Source organism: Meles meles, chromosome 19 (genome assembly GCF_922984935.1).
Source record: "Meles meles chromosome 19, mMelMel3.1 paternal haplotype, whole genome shotgun sequence".
NCBI lineage: Eukaryota > Metazoa > Chordata > Mammalia > Carnivora > Mustelidae > Meles > Meles meles.
This window is the reverse complement of record NC_060084.1, coordinates 51,533,735-51,557,033: the sequence shown is the minus strand read 5'-3', so window position 1 is coordinate 51,557,033 and position 23,299 is coordinate 51,533,735. Positions and strand designations below refer to the sequence as shown.

Here is a 23,299-nt window from a genome sequence, read left to right as displayed (position 1 = left end):
ATCTTTAAATGAAAGAAAAAAAGAATTATCTAAGTATAATACATTTCTAAAGCCTAACAACAAAATCATGTAAGACAGTTTACTACTAATTATATTCCCAATAAAATAACAAACAATGTTACTTCTTTTCACACTCATCCAGGAGTTTTGAGCTAATGGAATGATGTAAGAAAGTAAAATCGGAATACAGGTGAATATTTTTTTTTAAGCTGGAAGAGACAAAGTTATCTATTGGAAAAAAACATGACTTAGATTCTCAGAAAATTGGAGAGGCTCCACTCAAAATAAATAAATATTAATAAGAAAATTTGGTAAGAAGACTGATACCAAAAAAATACACAAAAATCAAAAAACTTTTCTCCAAACTAGTAATGTCTCTTATCCATGTTTCCATAAAAATGATAAATTACCTGGGAATCTCATACCTGGTATGAGATTTTTATGAGGAAACTGACAGACCTTACTTAAGGACCAGGCTTGAATAAAGGGGAAAACAAATATCACGTTAAAATATCAAAAAGTGACATATAGGGGTGCCTGGGTGGCTCAGTGGGTTAAAGCCTCTGCCTTTCGCTCAGGTCATGATCCCAGGGTCCTGGGATCAAGCCCCGCATCGGGCTCTCTGCTTGGCAGGGAGCCTGCTTCCTCCTCTCTCTCTCTCTCTCTCTGCCTGCCTTGCTCCCTACTTGTGATCTCTATCTGTCAAATAAATAAATAAAATCTTTTAAAAAAAAAAGTGACATATAAATTCAATGCAGCTTGGGGAAAGGATGGGGGCTAGAAGGAGTTTGAAGGTGTTTTCCCTTTTTTCTTAATTTCTTTTTAAATTTATTTATTTGAGAGAGAAGGACAGCATGTGAGAGAGAGACAGAGACAGAAACAGAGCACAAGCAGGGTGAGGGGCAGGGGGTAGGAAGAAACAGGCTCCCTGCTCAGCACAGAGTCCTAGGTGGGACTCCATCCCAGGACCCCAAGATCATGGTCTGAGCTAAAGGCAGTCACTTAACTGACTGAGCCACCCAGGTGCCCCTCTTTCTTTCCAAGTTTTTTTTTTTTTTTTTTTTTTTTTAAGTAATCTCTATATCCCATGTGGGACTTGAACTCACAACCCTGGGATCAAGAGTCACATGCTCAACTGACTGGTCTTTTGTTTTGTTTTTAATTGGAGGCTTGAAACATTGACTTTCAGACTTTTTTTTTTTTTTTAAGATTTCACTTATTTATTTGACAGAGAGAGAGATCACAAGTAGGCAGAGAGAGAGGAGGGAAAGCAGGCTTTCCGCGGAGCAGAGAGCCTGAGCAGGGCTCAATCCCACGAACCTGAGATCACGACTGGAGCTAAAGGCAGAGGCTTAACCCACTGAGCCACCCAGGCACCCCCCCCCCCTTTTTGATATATGCATTTAAATCTACAAATTTCCTCTAGATGCCACTTTGGCTGCATCCTGGAAGGGCTCTGTAGGTCATACATTTCTTACCATCCAGTTCAAAATATTTTCTGGCTTTTCTGTTTCTTTTTTGACCCGTGAGTTATTTACTGACCACAACTTGTGCAATGAATCTCACAGAAATAACATGGACTACAACAAGCCAGACTCGAGAACGTGCAGACGCTGTAGGATTCTGTCCACACGCACGGAGGTGCAGCCAGAACCCCTCCCTGCACTACCAGAGGACAGGGGGTGGGGGTGGGGGTGGGGGGGGGGAGACCCTCGTGGCCAGAAGGAAAGGGCTTCTTGGGCCCAGTGATAGGTTTCTTGATCTGGGTGCTGGTTTCACACATGGGTTCAGTTTCTTAAAACGTTACCGAGCCATCTGCTTTCGTGTCGTTTAGATTTCGAGGCAAAGATTTCTTTAAAAACAGAGCGAATAGTGGGAGAAGGTTCTAGACCAAAGGTAACTCCTCCGCCCCTCCAAACCTCGACCAGACCGGACCACGGGGACCCTGAGCCTCGCACTGTGGTCCCAGGGGGAGGAAGCCACTCACCGCCCACGCCCGTCTTCTGCTGCGCGACGTAGGACTCGAAGCGGAGGCGAAAGCGGTTCTCGCCGCCCAGGCGGCCATGGGTGCCATCGTCCACCAGGAAGAAGGCCGAGTAGTTGTAATCCAGCGGAAACTGGACCCCATCCTCGCGGTCACCACGCCACGGGTACCTCGCAGGGAACGAGCCCTGGGGGACAATTGGCCAGACCAGAGAGTTTTTCCATCAGGACCAGGACAGACAGGAGCCCCTCCTCCCTCAGACTCTGGGGTCTGAAGCCCCACACCCTCCTCCCTCGGACCCAGGGGTCCGGACCCCCAACCCCTCCTCCCTTGGACCCAGGGATCCAGGCCCCCAGCCACCTCCTCCCTCAGACTCAGGATTCCCAGCCCCCTCCTTTTTCAGGACTCTGGGTCCCACCTTGGGGTTAGTGAGGGCATCTCTATTCCGAACCACGCCCCAGGGGGCCACGCCCATGGCCACCACCTTGGTGCCCCCAGTGCTGGCCGTCTGGTGGTCCCGCACAGCCACACCAACGTGCCGGCCGATGCCCCTGTGCAGACCCCCGGTGACAATCCAGGCCCCTACACAGAGACCCAGAGAGTGATTGTGAGGTCCAGAGACATGGGTGTACAGGGACAGAGAGAGTAAGACCAAAACCCCCTCAGAGCTGGGGGGGGGGGGACCGCATCCACCCCAGAGAAGTGTGGGACATGGGCAGGGGCACCAGACTCAGGGGGCACAGCCAGCCCCCCAGCCTCAGTCACCTGTGCTCTGGGCAGCCCGCACCAGCCCGCGACGCAGCAGGTCCTGCAGCCAGGTCTGGAGGATGGGGCCCCCTGACCCTCCCAACACTGACACCACCAGGTTTGGGGCCGGGAAGCCCCATGTGCGGGTGACCAGATTGTACACGGTAGCTGGATCCGTGCGGTCGGAGAGCCGGAGGAACTGCGGACACACAGGAGGAGGGGACATGGGGAAAGGGACACCGACAGAGAAGGGGACAGAGATGCAGAGAACAGAGATCCAGACAGAGAAGGATGGGGGGGGGGGGGCAGTAACCCAGGGGGAAAGGACAGAGACCCAGAGAGAAAGCGACAGACTTAGAAAAGACAGGGGTGGAGGGAGAGAGATTCGGGGAGAGGGGAAGACAGGAATGGGCAAACGGGGAGACAGCATTCAGCAGCGGCAACCCCAGACTCTGACGGTGGGGTGGGGGGGCCCTGACGCATGCAACCCCGCTCACGGACCCCGGCCCTGCCCAGACATGCAGGCCTCACATTGCTGGCCTTGCGGCCGGCGCCCAGGAAATCCAGGTCCCCGTAGGCATCGGTGGGCTTCTCTGTGGTGTGCAAGTCACTGTCCCACACAGTCACCACGGCTGCTCCGAAGGCATCCTCCACAGCCACAGACGGGTGGGCACTCCGGGGACGCCCGCACTGGCACAAGTCTCCTCTGGGGAGGAGGGGGAAGGGGAGCATGAACCCCAGGGGTGTCCCTCCGCACCCCCGACCCTAAGGATCCTGTAGAAGCGTCCACACTTCTGCACGCCGCCTCCCTCCCCGCAGGTAGACGTATAGTCCGTGCTGACCTTGGCGCTGCCTGGCGCTGGGGAGAAAGAACAGCCAGAGCCAGACCTGCCAGCGGAAGGGAGCCACATGGGCTCAAGGAAGCCAAGCGGGGAGGCGGCACGACCCGCCTCACTACGCCACGCTGCCCCAGCACCACCAACCACCAGGGGCCGGCCAGCTGCCCGCAGTCCAAATGGGAGAGAACCCTCAAGAAGGAAAAGCCAGAGGTTTCAGAGAGCGCTCAGAGGCGGGGGCAGCTGTGGGACATTGGGGTTCACCTCCCTGAGCCCCCATTTCCTCCTCAGATCCAGACAACGGTAAGGCGGTGAAATCACACGGTGCGAACTAAACCGAGGGCTGCATGGAGAAACCACTCGCCCCAAGGAGGCGTGGAGCATCACACAACCTTGCCTTCTTGGTGCCGCATCACTGTCAAGGGGGAGGCTTCCCGGGCACTAGAATGTGCGCAAGGCCTCACCCTTCGCTACTCTTGTCTGTTCTGGTTTTTGGTTTTTTTGTTTTTGTTTTTGTTTTAAGTTTACTTATTTAAGTACTCTCTACACCCAACGTGGGGCTCGAACCCACAGCCTAGAGATCCAGAGCCACCTGCTCTCACCAACAGAGCCAGCCAGGAGCCCTGCTGCCCTGCTTCCTCTTCTTTTTTTTTTTTTTCCCCAGCAGAGAGAAGGCTCTGAAAATTGGGCTGCCAACACCGTCCAGTTAGAAGGAAAATACCTTCATTTGCTTCTCATCATGATGGTCTTCTGTGGCTTCTTTCTTTCTCTTTGTGGCAAATGGAAGTTTTTTCATTTATGGTGATCAGAGACGAAACTAATGTTTCCCTTAAATGCAGAGTAGCCCTCGCATCCCTTAAATAAGTGGACAAGCGATGGGCCTTTGGAGTTTTCAAGATCAAGCAACATAGGTTTAGGGAATGAAGAATTCACTTGAAAATGTATCTACGGGGTGCCTGGGTGGCTCAGTGGGTTAAAGCCTCTGCCTTCGGCTCAGGTCATGATCCCAGGGTCCTGGGATCGAGCCCCATATCTCAGCAGGGAGTCTGCTTCCTTCCCCTCTCTCTCTCTGCCTGCCTCTCTGACTACTTGTGATCTCTCTCTGTCAAATAAATAACTTCTTTTTAAATATTTTATTTATTTGACAGAGAGAAATCACAACTAGGCAGAGAGGCAGGCAGAGAGAGAGGAGGAAGCAGGCTCCCTGCGGAGTAGAGAGCTGGATGTGGGGCTCGATCCCAGGACCCTGGGATCATGACCTGAGCCGAAGGCAGAGGCTTTAACCCACTGAGCCACCCAGGCACCCTCTGTCAAATAAATAAATAAAATCTTTAAAAAAAAAAAAAAAAGAAAGAAAATGTATCTACGTCTCTTTGGTCCTGATTCCAGAAGGGACTGCGGATAGCGGAGGAGACCCCAATCTATAAAAGCGGAGTAAGCCTTGACTTAAGGACCAGTTTCCCAGAGGAACACTGCCGGGGGTACACGGATCTGTTAAAAGCTGTAAAGACGCTGAGACAATGGCCATCAATCCACACCCGGGATGGACCGAACACACTCAGCCCGGCTCTTGGTGCAGTGTGTACAGTGAAGGACACATCCCTTCTCATTTCTGAGTCCACCTCCAGGGAGCCGGCACGCCTCGGCTGACCCTCTTGGTCCTTTCACCTATCTCAGTCCCATCCCTGGACCCCCTCATTACCCTCCATCTACTTCCCACTAGTCCTTGTAGATAAAACTTCTGCATGGAATGTTCCAGAACTTCCATGTTCCAGACAGAAGCTGTCTAGTCTAGTTGACCTTAGCCACATGTGGCTGGTTACATTTAAATAAATTAAAGTTAAATACAATTAAGAATACAGTTCCTAGGTCACTCTGGCCACATTTCAAGTGCTTGGGAGCCACATGGGGCCAGTGGCTGCCGTACTGGACATGGATATAGAACATTTCCCCCATTGTAGAAAGTTCGGTGGACGGAACTGGCAGAATCCCCACTCTGCACTTCTCACCTCCTACCTCTCTTCCTCTGCGTGGCCGCTGAAGCGGACACTGTTCCTGACAACATCAGCAAGGACCACATATCCCCAAACACAATGGCCTCTATTCAGGTCTCGTGTGATGATCACAAAATGGCACTGGTCACAGCTCAAAGACTGATTCCAAGAAACCTTTTCTGTCCCTTGGCAGGGCTCACCTGCTCCCCTGGCTGCCCTGTCCCTGCCACACCGGTAGCTTTTCTCTTTCTCGGTGCCTCCCTTGAGTGGAGGTGTTCCCAGAAGCCCAGACCACACGGCTTCCCTGCATGGTTCTCAAAGTTGATGCCCCAGGGGCCAAGAAAGCAATTTAGGGGAAAGAAGCGTCAGGTGGGGGAGCGCCCAGGTGACTCAGTCGGCTAACCATCTGCCTCCGGCTCAGGGCATGATCTCAAAGTCCTAGGATTGAGCCCTGTGCCCTGCTCAGTGGGGAGCCTGCTTCTCCCTCTGCCTCTGCTGCTCCCCCTGCTTGTGCTCTCTCTCTCTCTCTCAAGTAAATAAATAAAATCTTTAAAAATAAAAAATAAAAATTTTCTTCTGTGCAAAAAAAAGGCCATAGCGTTGCCAACGCACCTTCCCCAACTTTGCACATACCCCCCCGCCGACGTTTCACCTCCTTCTACAGTTGCAGTTACCATCTCCAGCTAAGACTTCTCGAATGCTGGACAGAAGTCACAGACCCAGGTCTGCAGTGTCCCCTAGTCCCCTCCAAGGCCCCTGACACGTGAAGGCCCACGCTGAGCTTGGAAATATTCCCCAGACCCGCTCATCCTCCTGGATTCCCCATCCTGGGGACAACCCCACTGTCTCCCAGGTCCCAGACCAGATGTCCGGGGCCCATCCTCCCCCATCCTCCCCTCTTCTGACTCCTCCCCAAGCTCCTGTCCCCATCCCCATCCTGTGTCCCCACAGGAGTGACCTGGCTCAGGCCTCTTCCCATCCCACCCAGACCCTAGCCCTGCCTCTCCTGCGGCTTCTCGAACTCCTCTTCATCCTCACACGAAACCAGAGGCTCCTTCCACACTCAGAGCTGATCCGCCCCTCCCACTGCTCCCCAGCACCCCAGGCCAAGGTCCAGGCCCTTGAGGCCCAGTGACGTCTGGCCCGCCCTCCTCCACAGAGACCTCCCGCACCTTGAACTTTGCACATGTTCTCCTCACTCCTTTAAGTGCATGCTCTCCTCTCCCTGCTGCCTTCAACTGTCAAATGCCAGCTCATCCTTCAAATGCCACCTCACCAGCCCCTCCTCCTCCAGAAGCCACCTGTGACACCCTGTGTGCCCTCCCCAGCCATAGCCAGGCCGGAGAGGGCCCAGCTGCTCGTCATTCCAAGCTCCCGTCTCTCTGCTTTAGTCCTCTTCCCACCAGACCAGAGGTCCCTACACTGCCTTGGCCACACTCCACACCAGCAAGAAGGTCTGGAGCACTCACCTCCAATAACGTCTGTCTGTTTATTTGGGCATCATCGCAAGCCTTACTGAACTACTATGTTCCTAGGACTCACTAAATGAGGAATGGTGACATCTCCCATGCCCCCAACGATGGTCTTGAAAACAACTTCAAAGCCAGAATCCACTGGAGAGACCGACCCTGAAGGCCAGGGGCTCCCCGAGATAGGCAAACGCTGCATGGGCCTTATACAAGTGTCCCCAGCCACCAAGCCCAAGCACAGGGCCTCCCCCAGAAGTAACTGCTACCTTCCAGGGGTCATTGGGGGCATTTTCCAGCGCCAACCACATGCTGGGCCCCGTTCCATTAATTCACAAGCAGGTACTTGTTTAAATCCTCACAATAAATGCCCACTCAGGAGGTAGTGCCTGGCTTTATGTGCAGGTGACAGATGAGGCCCAGAGAGATGAAAGGATTTACCCAAAGCCACACAGCACCAGTCCCGGGTGACATCTGGACCCTGCCAGGGCCTGTGCTCCTGATAATTACTCTCCCTTGGGAACACTGAACGCAGGCTTCTTGGATGAATGAATGAATGAACCAACGAACGAATGAATGAATGAATGAAACAAACAGCCAAAAGAAAAAGAAAGTGACGCAAGAAGACGCAGAGAAGAGACACAGGGAAGGAAAGAAACAGAACCAAGCCTGGGGCTTTAACACTGACCCTGCCCAAAGGGAAATTGGAAGAGTCTGCACAGACCCAAAACCTCCCCAAACCCTCCCCCTGGGGAGAGCGCCACCAGGGCACGCCCTTGGAAGTGACTGCAGTGACAGGAGGGGGGGGGGCGAAGGTGGGCGGGGTCAGTGGGCCGGGGATGCTTCGGGGTCGATCCCAGGGGTGAACTCCTCACCCCGCATCTGTGGGGTCAACGATGAATGTCGTGCACGTCTTCTTCTTGAAGATCTTGGGGATCCAGCTCTGGGGACAGGAACAAGGGGTGGGAGGGCTCCAGCTCAGTCCTATGGGTACGAGTCCCCCATCCCGCACACTTTCCCGGACCCAGGAGTCCGGCACCCCAGCGCCTTCCTCCCCCAGCCTCAGGACTCCCCTAGCCCCCGAGTCCTATCTGTCCCCAAGGACCCAGGAGTCCGGAGCTCCCCAACCTCCGGGACCCCCCACCCCGACACCGTCCTTCGTTTGAACCAAGAATCTGGGTCTCCAGCACCCTCCTCGCTGGGAACCAGGAGGCCAAGCCCAGGAGTCCGGCCGCCGTACCTGCTCCTTCTCCGGACCCACCATGCTGCCGCAGCCGCCGCAACCTAACCGGCTCCCCACATTCCCTCCACCAACCCCCGATTCCAGACCCGCCCAGGACAAACCGGATCCACCACTTCCCAGCGGGGCGGGGCCAGGTCTGGGGGGGCGGGGAGTCCTGCGGATGCGAAAACGAGAGGCGGGGCAAAGGGACAGTCGGCCGAGCCAGACGAAGACCCAGAGGGGGCCAGAGAGCCAGAGAAGGAGGGACCGAAACCAAGAAAAGAGGTGTCAGAGATCAGAAAGAGACAGAAATCCAGAAAGAGGGCACAGAGATCCGGAGAAGGAGGGACAAGAGACTGAGAGAGGGAAAAGAAACCAGAGAGAGAGGAGGACAGAACCCAGAAAAGGGATGTCAGAGACGGGAGAGAGAGAAACGGAGATGGGGGGTGGGGGGGAAGGGAGACAGAGACCCAAGATGGAATGCCAAAGGTAGGGAGGGGGTACATTAATCTATGGTGGGGGGGGGGGTGGCACAAAAACTTAGGTAGGGGGCAGAGAATCAGAAAGGGGGTGAACAGAGATTTGGGGGGTACACTGTCTCAGAGAGAGAAAAACAAAGAATTGGGTGGAGAGCAGACACTCCGAGTGACAGGAAGATAGTAGAATCCTGTGGCTGGGCAACGTGGGTGGCAGAAATGAGAGAGGGAGTCCCATAAAGAGGACTGGGGGCCCAGGGGGCCAGGGCAATAGTGACAGGGTGAGGAGTGGGAGATAGTGACCCACAGACAGGCAGGCCCACCTGTCTCCTGCCAGCTCTGACAGGGACAGCTGCGGCCTAGCTGGGTAACCTGAGCCCCCCACCCCCCTCGCTGTATTTATAGCCCTGGCCTGGCCTGGTCTCCTGCCCTTGGCTCCAGGGACAGCAGGTCACAGGTGTGTGTGCTGGAGCGAGTTCCTTCCACCCCTGTCTAGGGCCTCCATACTGTCATCCACACTCTCGGCAAAGGCTGCCTCTCTGGCCAGAAACTCCCCAGAATCCAATCCCCAATCCTGCCACGGCAGAGGTCTCTCCTCTCCGATGGGTCCCTCCAGCCCCCACAGTTGTCTTAGGCTCCCCCCAACTTGGCCCACTAAAAGTCTACCCATTATCTTTGTCGCTGCCAAACATGAACTTGTTGGCAGCCAAGTCAAGCCCTTGGTCCCCAGTCCTGGCCAGGTCGAGACCCCTTCACCTGCCCCTTGCCCAGCTCTGGGAGGAGGAGGAGCAGGAGGGGAGGGGCAGGCGGGGACTGACCCAGAATAACTCAGGGCAGAGGGTAAATTTAGCCACAGAGAGGGGAGGAGAGAGACCCTATTGGCTGGGAGGTGGGAAGGGAGGGCCTGAGAGGGGGGTAAGGGGGCTCCTGAGACAGCCTCCCAGGGGGGTCCGGCAGTGAGGGCCGGGAGGAAGGCAGACAGGCAGAGGCACCAGGGGACATAGCAAAGGAAAGACACCGGCAGAAAGAACCAGAAGGACCCAAAAAGGGGCAAGGACTGCAACACTCGTCCACAGAGCCACAGAGGCAGCTGGAGCCAGCCCTGGGAGAAGCTCTGCCGCCTGTCCGTCCCCATGGGCCACTGGGGGCCATGGCTGCACACTTCTCTCCTCTGGGTGGCTGTGGCCAGCCTGCTCCTCCCCCCCGCCATGACCCAGCAGCTGAGAGGGGCCGGGCCGGGCCCCAGCAACTGGAACAACAATGCAGAAGTCGTGGGGCCCTCAGAGGACGTGTCTGGTGACTTTGGCTACCCCATACACAGCCACAGAGGCCACAGAGATGAGAATGAGGACGTCTCCAGGGAGTACAGTCACGGAGACCACAGGTACCAAGTCCACGAGGTCAGAGAAGAGAATATCCCTGATGAGGAGGTCTTCACCGAACATGCTTGGCAGGCTCATGGGCACAGAGGCCACGGGAACGAAGATGTGGATGATTCAGACGAGCCCGGGCCCCACTTCCCCAGTCACAGAAGCCATGGCCACCAAGACGAGGATGAGGATGAAACTGAGTCCAGCAAGGATCACCATCATACCATCAGGCACGTCCATGGAGGCCACGGAGAAGAGGACGATGAAGATGAGGAGGAAGAGGTGGTCTCCACTGAGTATGGACATCAGGCCCACAGGCACGGAGGCCACGGAAGGGAAGAGGATGAAGATGCTTCTGATGAACATCCCCATCACATCCCCAGCCACGGACACCGAGGCCATGAGGATGGTGATGATGTCTCCACTGAGTATGGACACCAGGCCCACAGGCACCAAGGCCCCGAGAGGGAAGAGGATGAAGATGTCTCAGATGAACATCCCCATCATGTCCCCAGCCACGGGCACCAAGGCCACGGAGAAGAAGAAGATGATGATGATGATGATGATGATGTCATCTCCACTGAGTATGGACACCAGGCCCACAGGCACCGAGGCCACGGGAAGGAAGAGGATGAGGACCTCTCAGATGAACACCATCATCATAGCCCCAGTCACGAACACCGAGGCCACAGAGAAAATGAGGAAGAGGACATGTCCACTGAGGACGGACACCAGGCCCACTGGCACCGAGGCCACGGGAAGGAAGAGGACGAAGACATCTCAGATGAACACCATCACCATATCCCCAGCCACGGACACCGAGGCCATGGAGACGAAGATGGGGATGAGGATGAGTCCGCCGAACACTGGCACCAGATTCCCAGACATACTCACCTTGGAGACGAGGAGGAAGAGGAAGAGGAGGTCACAGTCACGTTCAGCCACCACGTTGCAGGCTCCCAACACCCGGGCCCCGAGAGCATGGAGGAGGACGACTTTCCAGATGAATATAAGTCAGTAGCCCCTGCCCATGCAGTCCCCAAGGACGAAGACGAGGACATCTCTGACAAGCTTGGTCACCAGGCTCCCAGCCACAGGCAACAAGGCCACCAAGATGAAGGGCCTGGCCATAGAGGGTCTGTGGAAGATGAGATTAGCCACCAGCCCCTGGAACACATGGGGGTCGAGGATAGAAGCCATTTGAGGGAGAGAGATTTTGAGGAGGCAGAGCAGAAGGAGGAAGACCGGAGCTCCCACGAGGAAGACGATGAAAGCTCAGAACGGGGAGAAGGCACCCGCCATGGCAGCCTGGATCAGCAGGATGAAGAAGATGAGGAGGAAGGTCATGGCCTCAGCCTGAGCCAGGAGGAGGAGGAGGAGGAGGAGGAAGAGAAGAGGGAAAGGAGGGCTGCGGTTCAGACCCCACTGAGCCAAGACCGCCCGGAGGGGGAAGAGGAGGAGGACGGGCTGGAGGACGAGGAGCTCCCCTTCACCATCATCCCTAACCCGATGGCCAGGAGGGAGGTGGCCGGGGGTGGCTCCAGTGAGGAGCAGAGTGGCGAGGACACGGGTAAGTGGTCTGGCCAGGTGGGGGCAGGGAGGAGCGGAGTCAGCCTGCTTCACTGCTGCTCTCCTGTCCCCACAGATCTGCAGGGGGCCCAGGAGTACGGCAACTACCAGCCTGGGTCCCTGTGCGGCTACTGCTCTTTCTGCAATGTGAGTGCCCAGCCCAGGTCCATCTTCCAGGCTGTCCCTGGAATTTGTCCCGGGGCTCTAAGGTGCCTGAGGGCAGTGCCAGGTGAAGAAGGACGCTTCTGGGGCCATGCAGCAGGCAGACTGGAGGCCGGGAAGCTGAGGAGGAGGCCGGGGCAAGAGTCCAGGAGGAAGTGGGGCCTGAGCTGTACCCACCAACTCAGGGACGGAGGGGAGGGTCGAGGCTCTGTGGTAGAGTCGAGGGTGGGTGGAATGGGACCGGGGCCTGGCAGGCTGTGGGGAGAACAGGGAGAAGGCATGAAGAGAACACCCACAGGTCCAGCCCAGAGCGACAGGGGGACATGGTGTCACCTCGCAAGAGGGGAACAAGGGGGAAGCTGCTGAGCTCAGTGTGGGAGGTAATGAGCGTGGGGAGCTGGGGAAATGTCCAGGGGGTAGGGTGAAGGTCTGGCGGGTGGCTCCCAAACGGTATCCCCAAGCCTGAATCCTCCGTCCCCAGAGATGCACTGAATGTGAGAACTGTCACTGCGACGAGGAGAACATGGGGGAGCACTGCGACCAGTGCCAGGTGACACTTTCCCAGGACCCAGGTTCCACCAGGCCCCAGGATGGCCCGGGGCCCCCTGGACACCCACGGTCCCAAATCCTGGCCGCTACCTTCAGACTGACCCAACCCTCTATCCCCATCCCTGGTGCTACCTTGACTCCACACTGGATCCCGCCTCTACCCTTAACCTCCGACTGGGGCCCCTGTCCAGCACCTGCCCCCATCCCGGCTCCGCCCCGACCATGTCTTACACTTGTGTCTTTCCCCATCCCCGCCCCCAGCACTGCCAGTTCTGCTACCTCTGCCCGCTGGTCTGCGAAACGGTCTGCACACCGGGTAAGCCAGGCAAACTCCGTGGAGACAGAGCCCAATCCGACAGGCGGGCCGGGGAGGCTGCAGGGCGTGGCTAGGCGCGGAGGCGTGGCCAAGGCTGGGAGTCAGCAGGCGGGGCGGGGCGCGCGCGGAGAGGCGGGGCCTGGGCCGAGGGAGGGGTGAGGCTAGATACTGAGGCCTACTTAGGCTAAGGGTGGCTGGTTGAAGGATGGGCCTGCTGAAGCCTGTAGAATTGGAAGAAAAGGGGCTTCAGGAGAATGGGAACACCAGGAGCAAGGAGAGAGTGCAGGTCCTTGAAAGAAGTCCCAACAGAAGGAATTCAATTTAGGGAAGGAATTCGGACAAGGCGGTGGGGGGGGGGGGGGGGGTCGGGGGCAGAACTAGTCAGGATTCCAGGTTCCTCTAATTTCGTCTGTGGTGTACCGCTCAAGCCTCTTATCTTCTCTCCCACAGGAAGCTACGTCGACTATTTCTCCTCCTCCCTGTACCAGTAAGTGTGTGGAGGGGGGCAGTCTGAGGGCCCTGTTTAGAGAGGCGCAGTCCCGCTCAGTGATTGGACGACCCTGGGACTCCATTGCCCTGTCGGTAAAAATGGGCAGGTTAACATCCCCATCGAAGCGCCTGGGGCGAGCTTTGGGCACTTGGGCTGTCTAACCTTGCGTCCTCCTCTCCAGAGCCCTGGCGGACATGCTGGAAACTCCAGAACCCTAACCATCCGGCCGCGGCGAAGATGCACCGGCCTGGCGCTCCGACCCCTTCCCATGAGCCATATTTATTGAATTGCAGTATGAATAAACATGCTCCCCGAAACCTCGTTGTCAGGCGTGGGGTCCGGATTCTCGGGGCACCAGAGAAGGCGCGGGTGGGGACTTGGGACTTAGACTCATGGGTCGGAGGGAGGGGCGGTCCGGCCTCCTGGTTTCCTGAGGAGGTCGGTTTTCCTAAGGTCCTGACAAATAAATCAGGCAACACGGGAGCTTTTTGAAACAGTTCTCTTTACCCGTGATCACTGAGTGACGCCTGGGGCAGGGAGGCCGACCAAGAATCTCGGGCGAGGGCTCCCCCACCGTCCTCCCTCCCCCCACGCCACGTCGCCCAGTGGCATCGTGGAAAGAGGATTCTCCCATGCAAACCCCGGAGCCGGAGGGAAACCGGGAGCGGAGTTCTGCACCCCCTACCCCCGGGGCACGGACACGGCCACGGCCACAGCACGGGGGGCGGAGAGGCCCCGGGGACACGAGACACTGGGGAGGAAGAAGGGACTCCACCCGCAGCTGACCCCAGGCACCTGCGACCTGACGCGGCGGGGCGGGGATGAGTGGCACATGGGGCGAGGCTTGTAGCAGCGAGTCCCCCCTCCCCTCCTTTCGGACGAAGAAGGAAGACTTGGGCCCCGCGACTGGGGAGGAGAAAAGGGAGCGGGCAGCCTCTCCTAGCATGCGGCCCGGGAGGGAAGCCCCGCTCCCTTCCCGCGGGGAAAGGGCACCCATCTCCCATCGGAAACTGATCAATAAATTACAAAGTAGAGAAAAGGGAGGCGGAAGTTTGGGGCGGGATTTCTTCCTGCCCTCTTCGTTCCCCCTCAGTCCAGTTCGTGTGGTTTGGTCCAGGCCCAGTCCTTTTGTGAGGCGGGGACGCGCACTCCCCGCTCGTCTGTACAGATGGTCCGGTCCGCGGCGCGAGCTCCCCCGCCCGCTCTCCCCGGCGAGACCAAACTCTGGGCAGGAGGGGGAACAGCCCAGCCTCTGCAAGATTCTTCCATCCGAGTGAGGTCACCTGCATTGACGCCGGGGGCAGTACGTGGAGCCGTGAAGATCCATAGTGCCGCCCCGACCCCCCAAGATCGCCCAGGACAGTCCTCACCTGGAGGCCTACACTAGCAGGAGTAGGTCCGGACCGAAACGCCGTCTGCCCGGGAGCTCCCAGAAGTCTGGCCTAGAGGGAGAGCGAGTAGTGGTTTGGTTTGGTCTGGTGCGCATGCGTCTCTCTCTCTCTCTCTCTCTCTCTCTCTCTCTCTCTCTCTCTCTCACACACACACACACACACACACACACACGGTAGGGTTTCTCTGATCCTCAACCCCAAGCGTCCTCTCTTGGATTTCCCTTCCCGCGATGACAACGAACACCCGGCTCCACGCCGGTTTCCCTCCCCTTCCCGCAGCTGTGGATTCCTCTCAGGTGCCCCAGGTGACTGTGGGCGGATTCATTTCCCACTTCGGAGGGGAGTGGGGGTTAATCCATGCCACGCCCGGAGGAGGGAATTGGCAGACTGAGCAATCCATTCGTCATGTGTCGGGGAGAAAAAGACTAGGCCATTTCACAGAACCTGGAGGGAGCTTCTGGAATGTAGAGTTGGTCCTTTTCCCACCCCGAGCAGGGGGAAGGGAGGAGGGGCCTTCGCCCTGGGGAGCCGCCCACCTTCGGACTGCAGCTTGCGGAGAGGGAGCCCCGGAGATCCCAGGGCCCCCGCTGCGGCCGAACGAAAGTTGGGGGGCAACATCTCAGCTGAGTCGGGGGTTACGCCTCGGAGGTCCTTCTCTCGAAACATCTTCCGCCAGGACGGGGAGCGGCTGAAGGACTTGGCGCTGTCCTAGGTATAGGGGCCCGGCCGGGGACGAGTTCAGACCCTTTTTTTGACTCCGCCCCCCTCGGGTTGCACCTCTCCCTTAGCCCCGCCCCTGCTCCGGTCCCGCCTCCTGCCCGTGCAGTCAAGCCCCATCCTTCAGCTCAGGCCCCGCAGGCCGCAGGTGTCGCTAGCAGCTGAGCCTCCACGGGGTCTGAGCCTCGGGACTGCCGCCGTGCCCACCTCGTCCAGCCTCCTGTCGGTGCCCAGGGAGATGAGGTTGCTGAACTCCTTCTCCAGGAGCTGCCGGGCCTGGGGACGAGAGATGGAAGAAGGGTGGCAGCGGGCAGTCTGCGAGGTGGGGGGTGCCCCGTGTGCCCCGGGCTGAGCGGCCGCTCACCTGCGCATTCTGTGTGGGGATCTGCAGGAGCAAGGCCAGGTCGGAGTAGTCGAAGGTCTCGTCCAGGGCGAGCAGCGCCCCGTGCACCCCACTCTCCGTGAGGTTCGTGGCGAACTCCTTCAGTCCCAGCCCGGACACCCAACCCATGACCCGCTCGTTGGACCACACCATCACGTCTGGGACAGAAGGGGCTCTCAGTGGCCGGCCGGTCCAATTTAAGCCCCGTGTCTCCTCCATTTCCGTTTTCCGGACCCCGCCCCCCATTCTGGCCCCGCCCCCTCCCTTCCCCCTCCCTTAATCACACCTCCTCCCCACCTGCCCCAAACTCCTCCACCTGGCGTGGGGGCGGGCGGGAGAGGGGGGAAGACTCCTATGCTTCTACTCACCCCGGATCTGGGTCTGACTCTCTTCCCGCCTCCGCTCCAAGTCCTTCCGGTCATAATTGAGCCGTTTCAGGCACATGATCCCATAATGCAGACTCACCCTGGGCAGTAGGGAAAGCAGGGTCACAGAGGAGCCCTCACAACTCCAGCGGCTGCTGCTGCTGCTTCCCTCCCCACTGGCTGTGGTCTTCTGGGAAAGGTTGGGGAGTTGTTCTACTGGGTCAGTTTTTGGGATCGCTGACCCCCCCAGGACTTGGGTAACATGGGCAGGATGTGGGGTCAAGGAGCCAAGCTGTCTGAGGACGTTAACTTTTGCTAGCAGGCCGCCTTATTGGCGGAAGGGACACAGAACTCGGGATTTCCTGAGAACCCGGGTGAAAGGGCCACAGATAGTTCCCGTCAACAGTCCCACTGCCCAACGACTCTCTAGGAGCGAGGCCTCCCCTCGGACTGTCCCCCTTGGCCAGGCAGCCCCCACCTGTGGAAGCTGTCCACCATCTTGAGCTGGCCCCGGAGCTCCTTCTTGTTAAGATGATCTAACATGCGGGCGTCCACCAGCGACTCCATGAAGTAGCTGCGGTACTGGGGCAGCCCCAGGCTGGGCAGCCAGTCGTTCCCCACCCACTCGTGGTTCATGTCACCATATGCCAGGATCTGGGGCCATGGGCAGGTGGGGGGAGGGGTCAGGCCCTCTGACCCCTTCCCATGTCCGTAGGAGGGTGCGCTCCAACCCCCTGACCCAAGGTCGTTCTTTCTCCACCCCACCTTAGGACATCAGTCAACCTCTGCTCAGGACGATGGACCCATCCAGTGGTCTCCTACACCTTCCTAATAACAGAGCAGACCCTTGTCTCCTGGGAGTGTGGGCCCGGGACCCGCAGGATCACCATCACCGGTGCACCTGCGGCACTGCAGCATCTCAGACCCTCCCCCTGCGGGGAAGCAGAAGTTGCTCTCCCACCAGAGCCTCGGGCTACCGGAGCGGCCATGGGGGGAGAAGCACTAGTCCCAGCTCCGAACAATGCGTCAGCCCAACATCGCTCTCCCCCAGTCGGGACAACCAATTCTTCCAGTGTAGCTGTCCCCACAACACACGATAATGGATCCATCCATCACTCTCGCACTGTCCAAAAAAACCAGTCTCATGCTATAGCTGCCCCAGGACAGTATTCTGGATCGGCCCAAAGTCCTTCACACCGTTTAGTGCAAGGAAACAATCAACACCTTCCCCCCCCCCGCCTCCCCTGCCCCACTGGAAAGGAAGACCCAGGTCCAACCTAGCTGGGCTACCTTAGGGGAGTTCATGCCTCTCCCTTCTTGAGAACAAAGTGTAGCTCTTCCTTCCCAGCCAACTTCTCAGCCTGACCTGCGGCCCCTCCCCAAGAGGCTTCCCCCTTTGCCTCAGCACACTGGAACAGCCCCACTCCCCCTCGATCAGAGAGAAAAGGTCTCCCCCTAGTTACAGCACTGGAACAGCCCCTGGAGCCCCTGCAACCCACCATAATGGAATGGCCCGAGCCCCACGCTAACGATGGACTAGTCCAGGCTTCTCCACCGACCCCCACCAAGCCACAGTGAGACACTCGAGAGCACGCAGCGCCCCCCCGCGGTGATGATGGAACGATCCGGCGAAGGGGCGGGGCTTGGGGAAAGAGGGGCGCGCATGCAGCGTGCACAGCCTGTTCATGCGTCCACATCCCACCCCGCGCCCCCTACCTGCTCCCAGCTGATCTCCTTGGTCTCCTGACCCGTTAGTAGGAAGAGGGGAGAGAAGGGGTGGGTTAAGGGGCCGGCGGAGGAGGGCGGGAGGAACGAACAGACGAACGAACAGACGGAGATTCGCCCCCCCCCCCCACTCCTCCCCAGGAGGGTCAGTGCCACCCCCAAGGCCACCGGCAGGGGTCACTCACAGGCTTGGTGGTGGCCGTCAGGGACTCCATCTCCTCGTGTGTCATCCACACGTTTCCTGTGGACTGAGAGGCGAGGGGTGTTATGGGGGTTGAGAGAAGGCTTCTGGATGGGGGAGAGATGTTCCTAGAGGCCCAGACCAGGTCCGCTTACATATATTCCGCTTTCTGCCTCAGAAAGGCCTGTCACTGCTGTGGGCCAGGCAGTGAAAGAGAAACGGAACGGTCATTTATTGAGCACCTGCTGTGTATCAGGCAAAAGAATATGGGCTTTGAGGTCTGGCAAGTTCAGGTTTGAATTGAGGGCCGGCCCGGGTGTTTTGCTGTATGGCCTTGGGTACGTCACCTCTCTGACCTCTCGCAGGTGTATGTAAAGTGACTTTCAGAACGAGGGGGCAGATACAGCAGTGGGATGGGACAAAAGTTTGGAGGGTGGTAAAGGGGCTGTGTATTCGCAATTCCTGAGCACCTGCCCCCAACAGCCCCACGAGTTCGGATTTCACACATGGATTCAGACGCCTCTGTAGCGCCTCATGCGAGTCAGGCACGGTTGTAGGGTCTGGGACACACGCGGGGAAATTTGAAAATGGACTGAAGAGATGAAACTGACAATAATGGTCACATTCTTAGGTATAAGGGTGGGGTGGCTGCGGGGGAGAACATTCTTACTGCTCGAAGATGACCCGATGAAGTAATTTTTGCGGGCTAACCAGTAATGGTGTCCACAAATTACACTGGAGGGTCTCAGATACACACACACACACACACACACACACACACACACACACAGGCGCGCGCGCATACAGCAAGTAGGGCAAGAAGTTAACAATTGCCGGATTGGGCATGGCACACAGAAGTTTGGGCACGGAACAAAAGGATAAACTATTAGAAGGCCATAAACACTGGGGGGGGGGGGGGGAATTAGGTGTTAAATGTGCTGGGGTGATGGGGCAAGTGACTAGTTTAATCGTTGAGTTAGGGAGGCTTCCTGAAGGCGGTGACATTTGAGCTGAGACCTCGAGGATGGGGGGGGGGCGCTCATCAAGGACTTTGTAAGGAACCATATGAATTTGGATTTCTCCCCCGGATGGGGATGGGGTCCTGTCTGTGTAAGACAGACCGAGGTAGAGGGGAGGCAGGGAGACCTGAGAAGGGGCTCTCCCCCCCCCCCAAAGATAATCCAATCCAGCTGAGACACAAGGGGGTGAGGGTCTGAGAGACAGGGCCGAAGTGAGCAAGCCCAGGATTGGCTGGTCTGAGGGCAAGAGGCGGGGCCCCGAGGCGGCAAGGGGTGGGATTGGCCCGCGGATGCTCACCGTGCGGGAGGAGGCGGGCGCTGAGGGCGAGGTGAGGGAGACCATCTCCTGGATGGCCAGGCGCAGTTTGAGCCGGTGCAGCGGGTTGCTGATGCCAATCTCCCGCTGAATCTCCGTGTCCGACAGGTTGGCCATGATGGCCCCGCTCTTGACGTTGGCCCGGCAGGCGGCCACATACCATGCAGGCATGCCTACCCACAGCTGGACAGGAGGGCGGGAGGCAGGGAGAGGGAAGGAAGAGACACACATGGAGAGACAGAGACAATACCGGGGGAGACACCAGAGAGACAGAAAGCAAAGGAGAGAGGGAGATGGGAGAGGCGGGAAAGTGGGCAGTGAGAAGCGATGGAGATGGAGCAAGGCAAACAAGAAGAGAGGGACTCAAAGCGAGACACGGCGGGGGGGGGGGGGGGGCGATGAGGCGGGGGAGTCAGAGGGTAATGCCAGGCCAGAGTCACCATCACCGGATGGAGATGGGGAAAGAAGGGAAAGAGGGATGGGGAGGGAAGGGAACAAAGAGAGACACAGGGAAAGACCCAGAGATGTGGGAAGAAATTCGGGGAAGGACAGTAACACAGAGATGGGGAGAGAGGCCCAGAGAATCCCATACAGCGAGAGAGAGATGTGGGGAGACACAAACAGAGAAAGCCAACAGGACAGCAGGACCAAGTGGGGCACGGACAAAGGCACAGGGGAGGGGGACAAGGAGGAAGAAGGCGTTTAGATCAACAGGAAGACTGACGTCTCTCAGGGCCTCATCCCCCTGCACCCGCCCGCCCTGGGCCAGGAGGAGGATGCTGGGTGGCCCGTGGTGACTCTGAGTGGCAGGGCTGTCACAGGAGTTGGGGATCAAGAGTCGGGGCATTTCTGGGTCCCAGTACCTCCAGCCAGGAGACCACGGTGGGCCCATCCCAAGCAGCAAAGGGCAGGCCCTGGCGGCAGGCCTCTTCCAGAAGTTCATGCCTGGGGACAGAGGCCTAGTAGGGCAGGAGCTCTCAGGGACAGAGACCGCCCTCCCCCCCCCCCCCCCCGGAGCTGTCCTGGATGGGGCCCTTCCCCACAAACCCTTTCCAAAGCACAGTTCTATCTCTCCATGGGACGCTTCATGAATTTGCCTGGCATCGTGGTGCAGAGGCCATGCTGATCTCTGGATCTTTCCACTGTTAGTACAGAGGCTGCCAAACTGAGCCCCCAAAGCACTTTTTATGATAGGTAGAAAACTTGGAAGGTTTAGGAGGCAAAAAAAAAAAGTGACTCTCTGTAAGTGGCCTCCCCTAACCCCTAGTCCACCCTACACACACACACTCACTTCCTCTTGTTTCGTCGGTCCTTGTCTCCTGGGCCCGTCAGCTTGGCTAACCCCAGAGGGTCTGTGGCCAGTGTCTCATCCGAGGGTGTTCCTGCTGAAAGCAGGGAGAGACCAGAGTTTGGAGAGTCTCAAGTAGGAAAGAGACTCTCTGAGGTCAGGGGTGCTGAGAAGGAGGCCAGCTCCTTTCTTGCCAAACAAGAAGCAATTCGGTGGAGAACTGGAGACATGCCCAGCATAGGGCTGGGTTCACTGGGCTGGCCTCAGTAAGGGGGCAGAGGGATGCTGGTAACTGTTTCACCACTCTCTGCCCGGGAGGGAGGGAGGGTGGGCGTATTCCCTGATTTGTGGTGTTCACCGATTTCCATGATGCAAAGAATCCCACCGATTTCAGGCTACCAATGTAAGGTCATGCAAGCCCATAAAACTCCTGAAAATTAAACTCTTGGCTTTCACAAGCCAGTACAAGCAGGTTCCAGCACACCATCTGCCTTGCCTTTAGGTGGTCCTCTCTCTTTCTCTATTTAAAAAAAATAGGTAAATGCAATAATAAAACTCATTTAGCTCCCCACCTCCAGTCGCCCAGGCAGGCCTCAGTGCACCCTGTCCTTGTCCCTCTTCCTTCCCTTTACCTCTGCTGAGTCCTGACTCTTTCACATCCTATGAATTACCAAATGAATGAAGACTCTCAGATGAATGTCAAGTGAATTTGTGAAAAGGAAGAAGGAAGGAAGAGAAGAAGGAAAGAAGGGAGAGAGGAAAGGAGACAGTGTTGGCACCAGGGTCCTCACCCAGAGAAGAGCTGTCCCGGCCTGGTGGTCCCATTCGCCCCTTCTCCTTCTTGCCAAAGAGACGGCCTATGGATGACTTGATGCTCTTCTTCTTGGGGGCTTTGTGCAGGGAATCTGGGGTGCCTTCACTGGGTGAACAGAACAGAGTGAGGGCACACCCCCTCTGGGATGTCTCCTCCCCTCCCAAGTCCTTGCCCATTCCCCCGACACACCCTCCCAAGCAAGCCCCTCCCTCATCCCATCCGCTGTCCCTGCTGACCGTCCCTGCTGACCTTCCCCGTGAGGGCCCACCATCTTCCAGGGATCCCGCCTGCAGTGCCAAGGCCTGTGTCATTCTCTCAAGGCGGGCAGAACGGGGAGTGGGAGGTGGGGTGTCTCCTGGGATGGCTGGCCCCTCCCCTCGTGGAGCCCCAGCTTCCTCCTTGGGGACATGATTCTGGGGACAGAAAGGCAGAGAGGCTGAAATAAATTAGAGGGGTCATGCTGGGGGCTCTTCATTAGCTGGGATGTCTATGAGGGGGTATCCGGGATGCCCCTGGACTGGGGTACCATTTCTTAAAGCAGCCTAGATCAGGTGGGGTGAGCTGCAGAAACATAAAGGCAGTAAGTCGGCCTGGAGTTTGACCGGCCAGTTTTGATGTATCCCAGCTTCTGGTGTCAGGAGTGGGATCTGCTCAGGCTCAAGGAAAGCTAATGAGTTACACATTTTGGAAGCCAGAAAACTGGGTGCAAGGCAATGAAATGGGACTAATATGTCCTATTCCTCCTCAAAGATCAATTCTGAGGATCTAACATTAGCTCTCAAATGTATGTTTAGTCACAGAAACCTTAAAAAAAAAAAAAGAAAATGAAGAAACATACTGTGTAAAACAGGTAAAAGCAGGCCAGATCTGACTAAAGTACTAGTTAGGGTTCAGAAACTCCATGGCTCAGCCTCCCCGCTACATCCTCTAAGTTGGATCTTGTAAGGAAAGCGAAGGCTGCTTTTGAGAAATCACTGGTGTGAGGGTTTTTTGCTGCTGTTGGTTGGGGAGCCTTGTCTCCGATCTCACCACCCCCCAGACCACCCCACCAAAATGAGACTTCAGAACACTCACGGCTTTGTCGGTGCCCTCACGGGCAGGGCTAGGTGGTGCCAGACGGGGTGTTGAGTGTCCAGAGCTGGGAGGGGAGGGGCTGGCAAGGGTAGAGGTAGTGAGGGAGGGGGGCAGTGAGCAGCTACTGCGGTAGCGGCCCAGGGAGTCAAGGCCAGAGCCAGACACCCGGCTCTCCAGCTCCTCTGCCCTTTGTTCCGTTGTCTCCTTCTCCTCTTGGATAAGCCTGAGGAGGAAAAGGAGGCAGACTGGGTGAGAGAACAGAAGCAAGCAATGGGGACAGAGGCAAGCAATTGGGGATTTCAAAAGGCCCAGAAGGCTTGGGGTTAGGGGGGAAAAGATTTCTGAGGAAAGCATAATGAGGTCAGAGGGTCTTGGTGCATTCATCATGGCCTCATAGGTTTAAGGGCAGTCAAGGGGTCATGAGAGGCTCAGAAGGTCATGGAGGGATAAGGGACAACAGGAATATCAGGGTCTGCATCAAGTCTTCCATGATGAGAACTGCATGGTTCTATAAAATCATAAAAAACATCACTAAGGGGGGTGCCTGGGTGGCTCAGTGGGTTAAACCTCTGCCTTCAGCTCAGGTCATGATCTCAGGGTCCTGGGATCGAGCCCTGCATCAGGCTCTCTGCTCGGCAGGGAGCCTGTTTCCCTTCCTCTCTCTGCCTACTTGTGATCTCTCTCTCTGTCAAATAAATAAATAAAATCTTTAAAACACACACACACACACACACACACACACACACACCAAAAAAATAAAACAAACAACAACAAAAAATCGCTAAGGGAAAGAGGCCCAATTCCAAGGAGGAAAGTAAGAGCAATATCATAATAAGATCAGGGGAG

General features: G+C 57.0%; 3 protein-coding genes across 8 annotated transcripts in view; 1 reads left to right on the top strand and 2 right to left on the bottom strand.

The window, feature by feature from the left end:
- TRPM4 (transient receptor potential cation channel subfamily M member 4) overlaps positions 1-8,359 on the bottom strand; it is a 38,530-nt gene extending 30,171 nt beyond the window's left edge. The window contains exons 1-6 of one of the 2 annotated variants that reach the window (XM_045989304.1): positions 8,268-8,359; positions 7,903-7,970; positions 3,263-3,437; positions 2,750-2,930; positions 2,403-2,566; positions 1,988-2,171 (exon numbers count right to left, since the gene is read on the bottom strand). In XM_045989304.1, coding sequence (XP_045845260.1) covers positions 1,988-2,171; positions 2,403-2,566; positions 2,750-2,930; positions 3,263-3,437; positions 7,903-7,970; positions 8,268-8,291 — 796 coding nt within the window. In that variant the 5' untranslated portion in view covers positions 8,292-8,359. The remainder of the gene's footprint in view (positions 1-1,987; positions 2,172-2,402; positions 2,567-2,749; positions 2,931-3,262; positions 3,438-7,902; positions 7,971-8,267) is intronic. The other variant, XM_045989303.1, reaches the window with a different exon arrangement.
- A 63-nt stretch (positions 8,360-8,422) lies between these two features.
- Positions 8,423-13,510, top strand: HRC (histidine rich calcium binding protein). The gene is made up of 6 exons (XM_045989312.1): positions 8,423-11,665; positions 11,741-11,811; positions 12,308-12,376; positions 12,637-12,691; positions 13,142-13,178; positions 13,363-13,510. Exons 1-6 carry the CDS (start codon positions 9,859-9,861, stop codon positions 13,397-13,399), a joined length of 2,076 nt encoding a protein of 691 aa, XP_045845268.1. The 5' UTR covers positions 8,423-9,858; the 3' UTR covers positions 13,400-13,510.
- Positions 12,704-23,299, bottom strand: part of PPFIA3 (PTPRF interacting protein alpha 3) — a 24,128-nt gene continuing 13,532 nt past the window's right edge. For 3 of the 5 annotated variants that reach the window (XM_045989306.1, XM_045989309.1, XM_045989307.1), the window contains exons 16-30: positions 22,454-22,676; positions 21,629-21,792; positions 21,357-21,484; positions 20,569-20,662; positions 20,141-20,222; positions 19,260-19,460; positions 17,947-18,009; positions 17,753-17,779; positions 16,515-16,690; positions 16,040-16,137; positions 15,654-15,829; positions 15,497-15,565; positions 15,109-15,280; positions 14,552-14,623; positions 13,669-14,464 (exon numbers count right to left, since the gene is read on the bottom strand). In XM_045989306.1, the coding sequence (XP_045845262.1) occupies positions 14,565-14,623; positions 15,109-15,280; positions 15,497-15,565; positions 15,654-15,829; positions 16,040-16,137; positions 16,515-16,690; positions 17,753-17,779; positions 17,947-18,009; positions 19,260-19,460; positions 20,141-20,222; positions 20,569-20,662; positions 21,357-21,484; positions 21,629-21,792; positions 22,454-22,676 (1,732 nt within the window). In that variant the 3' untranslated portion in view covers positions 13,669-14,464; positions 14,552-14,564. Of the gene's footprint in view, positions 12,913-13,668; positions 14,465-14,551; positions 14,624-15,108; positions 15,281-15,496; positions 15,566-15,653; positions 15,830-16,039; positions 16,138-16,514; positions 16,691-17,752; positions 17,780-17,946; positions 18,010-19,259; positions 19,461-20,140; positions 20,223-20,568; positions 20,663-21,356; positions 21,485-21,628; positions 21,793-22,453; positions 22,677-23,299 lie in introns of those variants that run through there. The other 2 variants (XM_045989308.1, XM_045989310.1) reach the window with 2 other exon arrangements.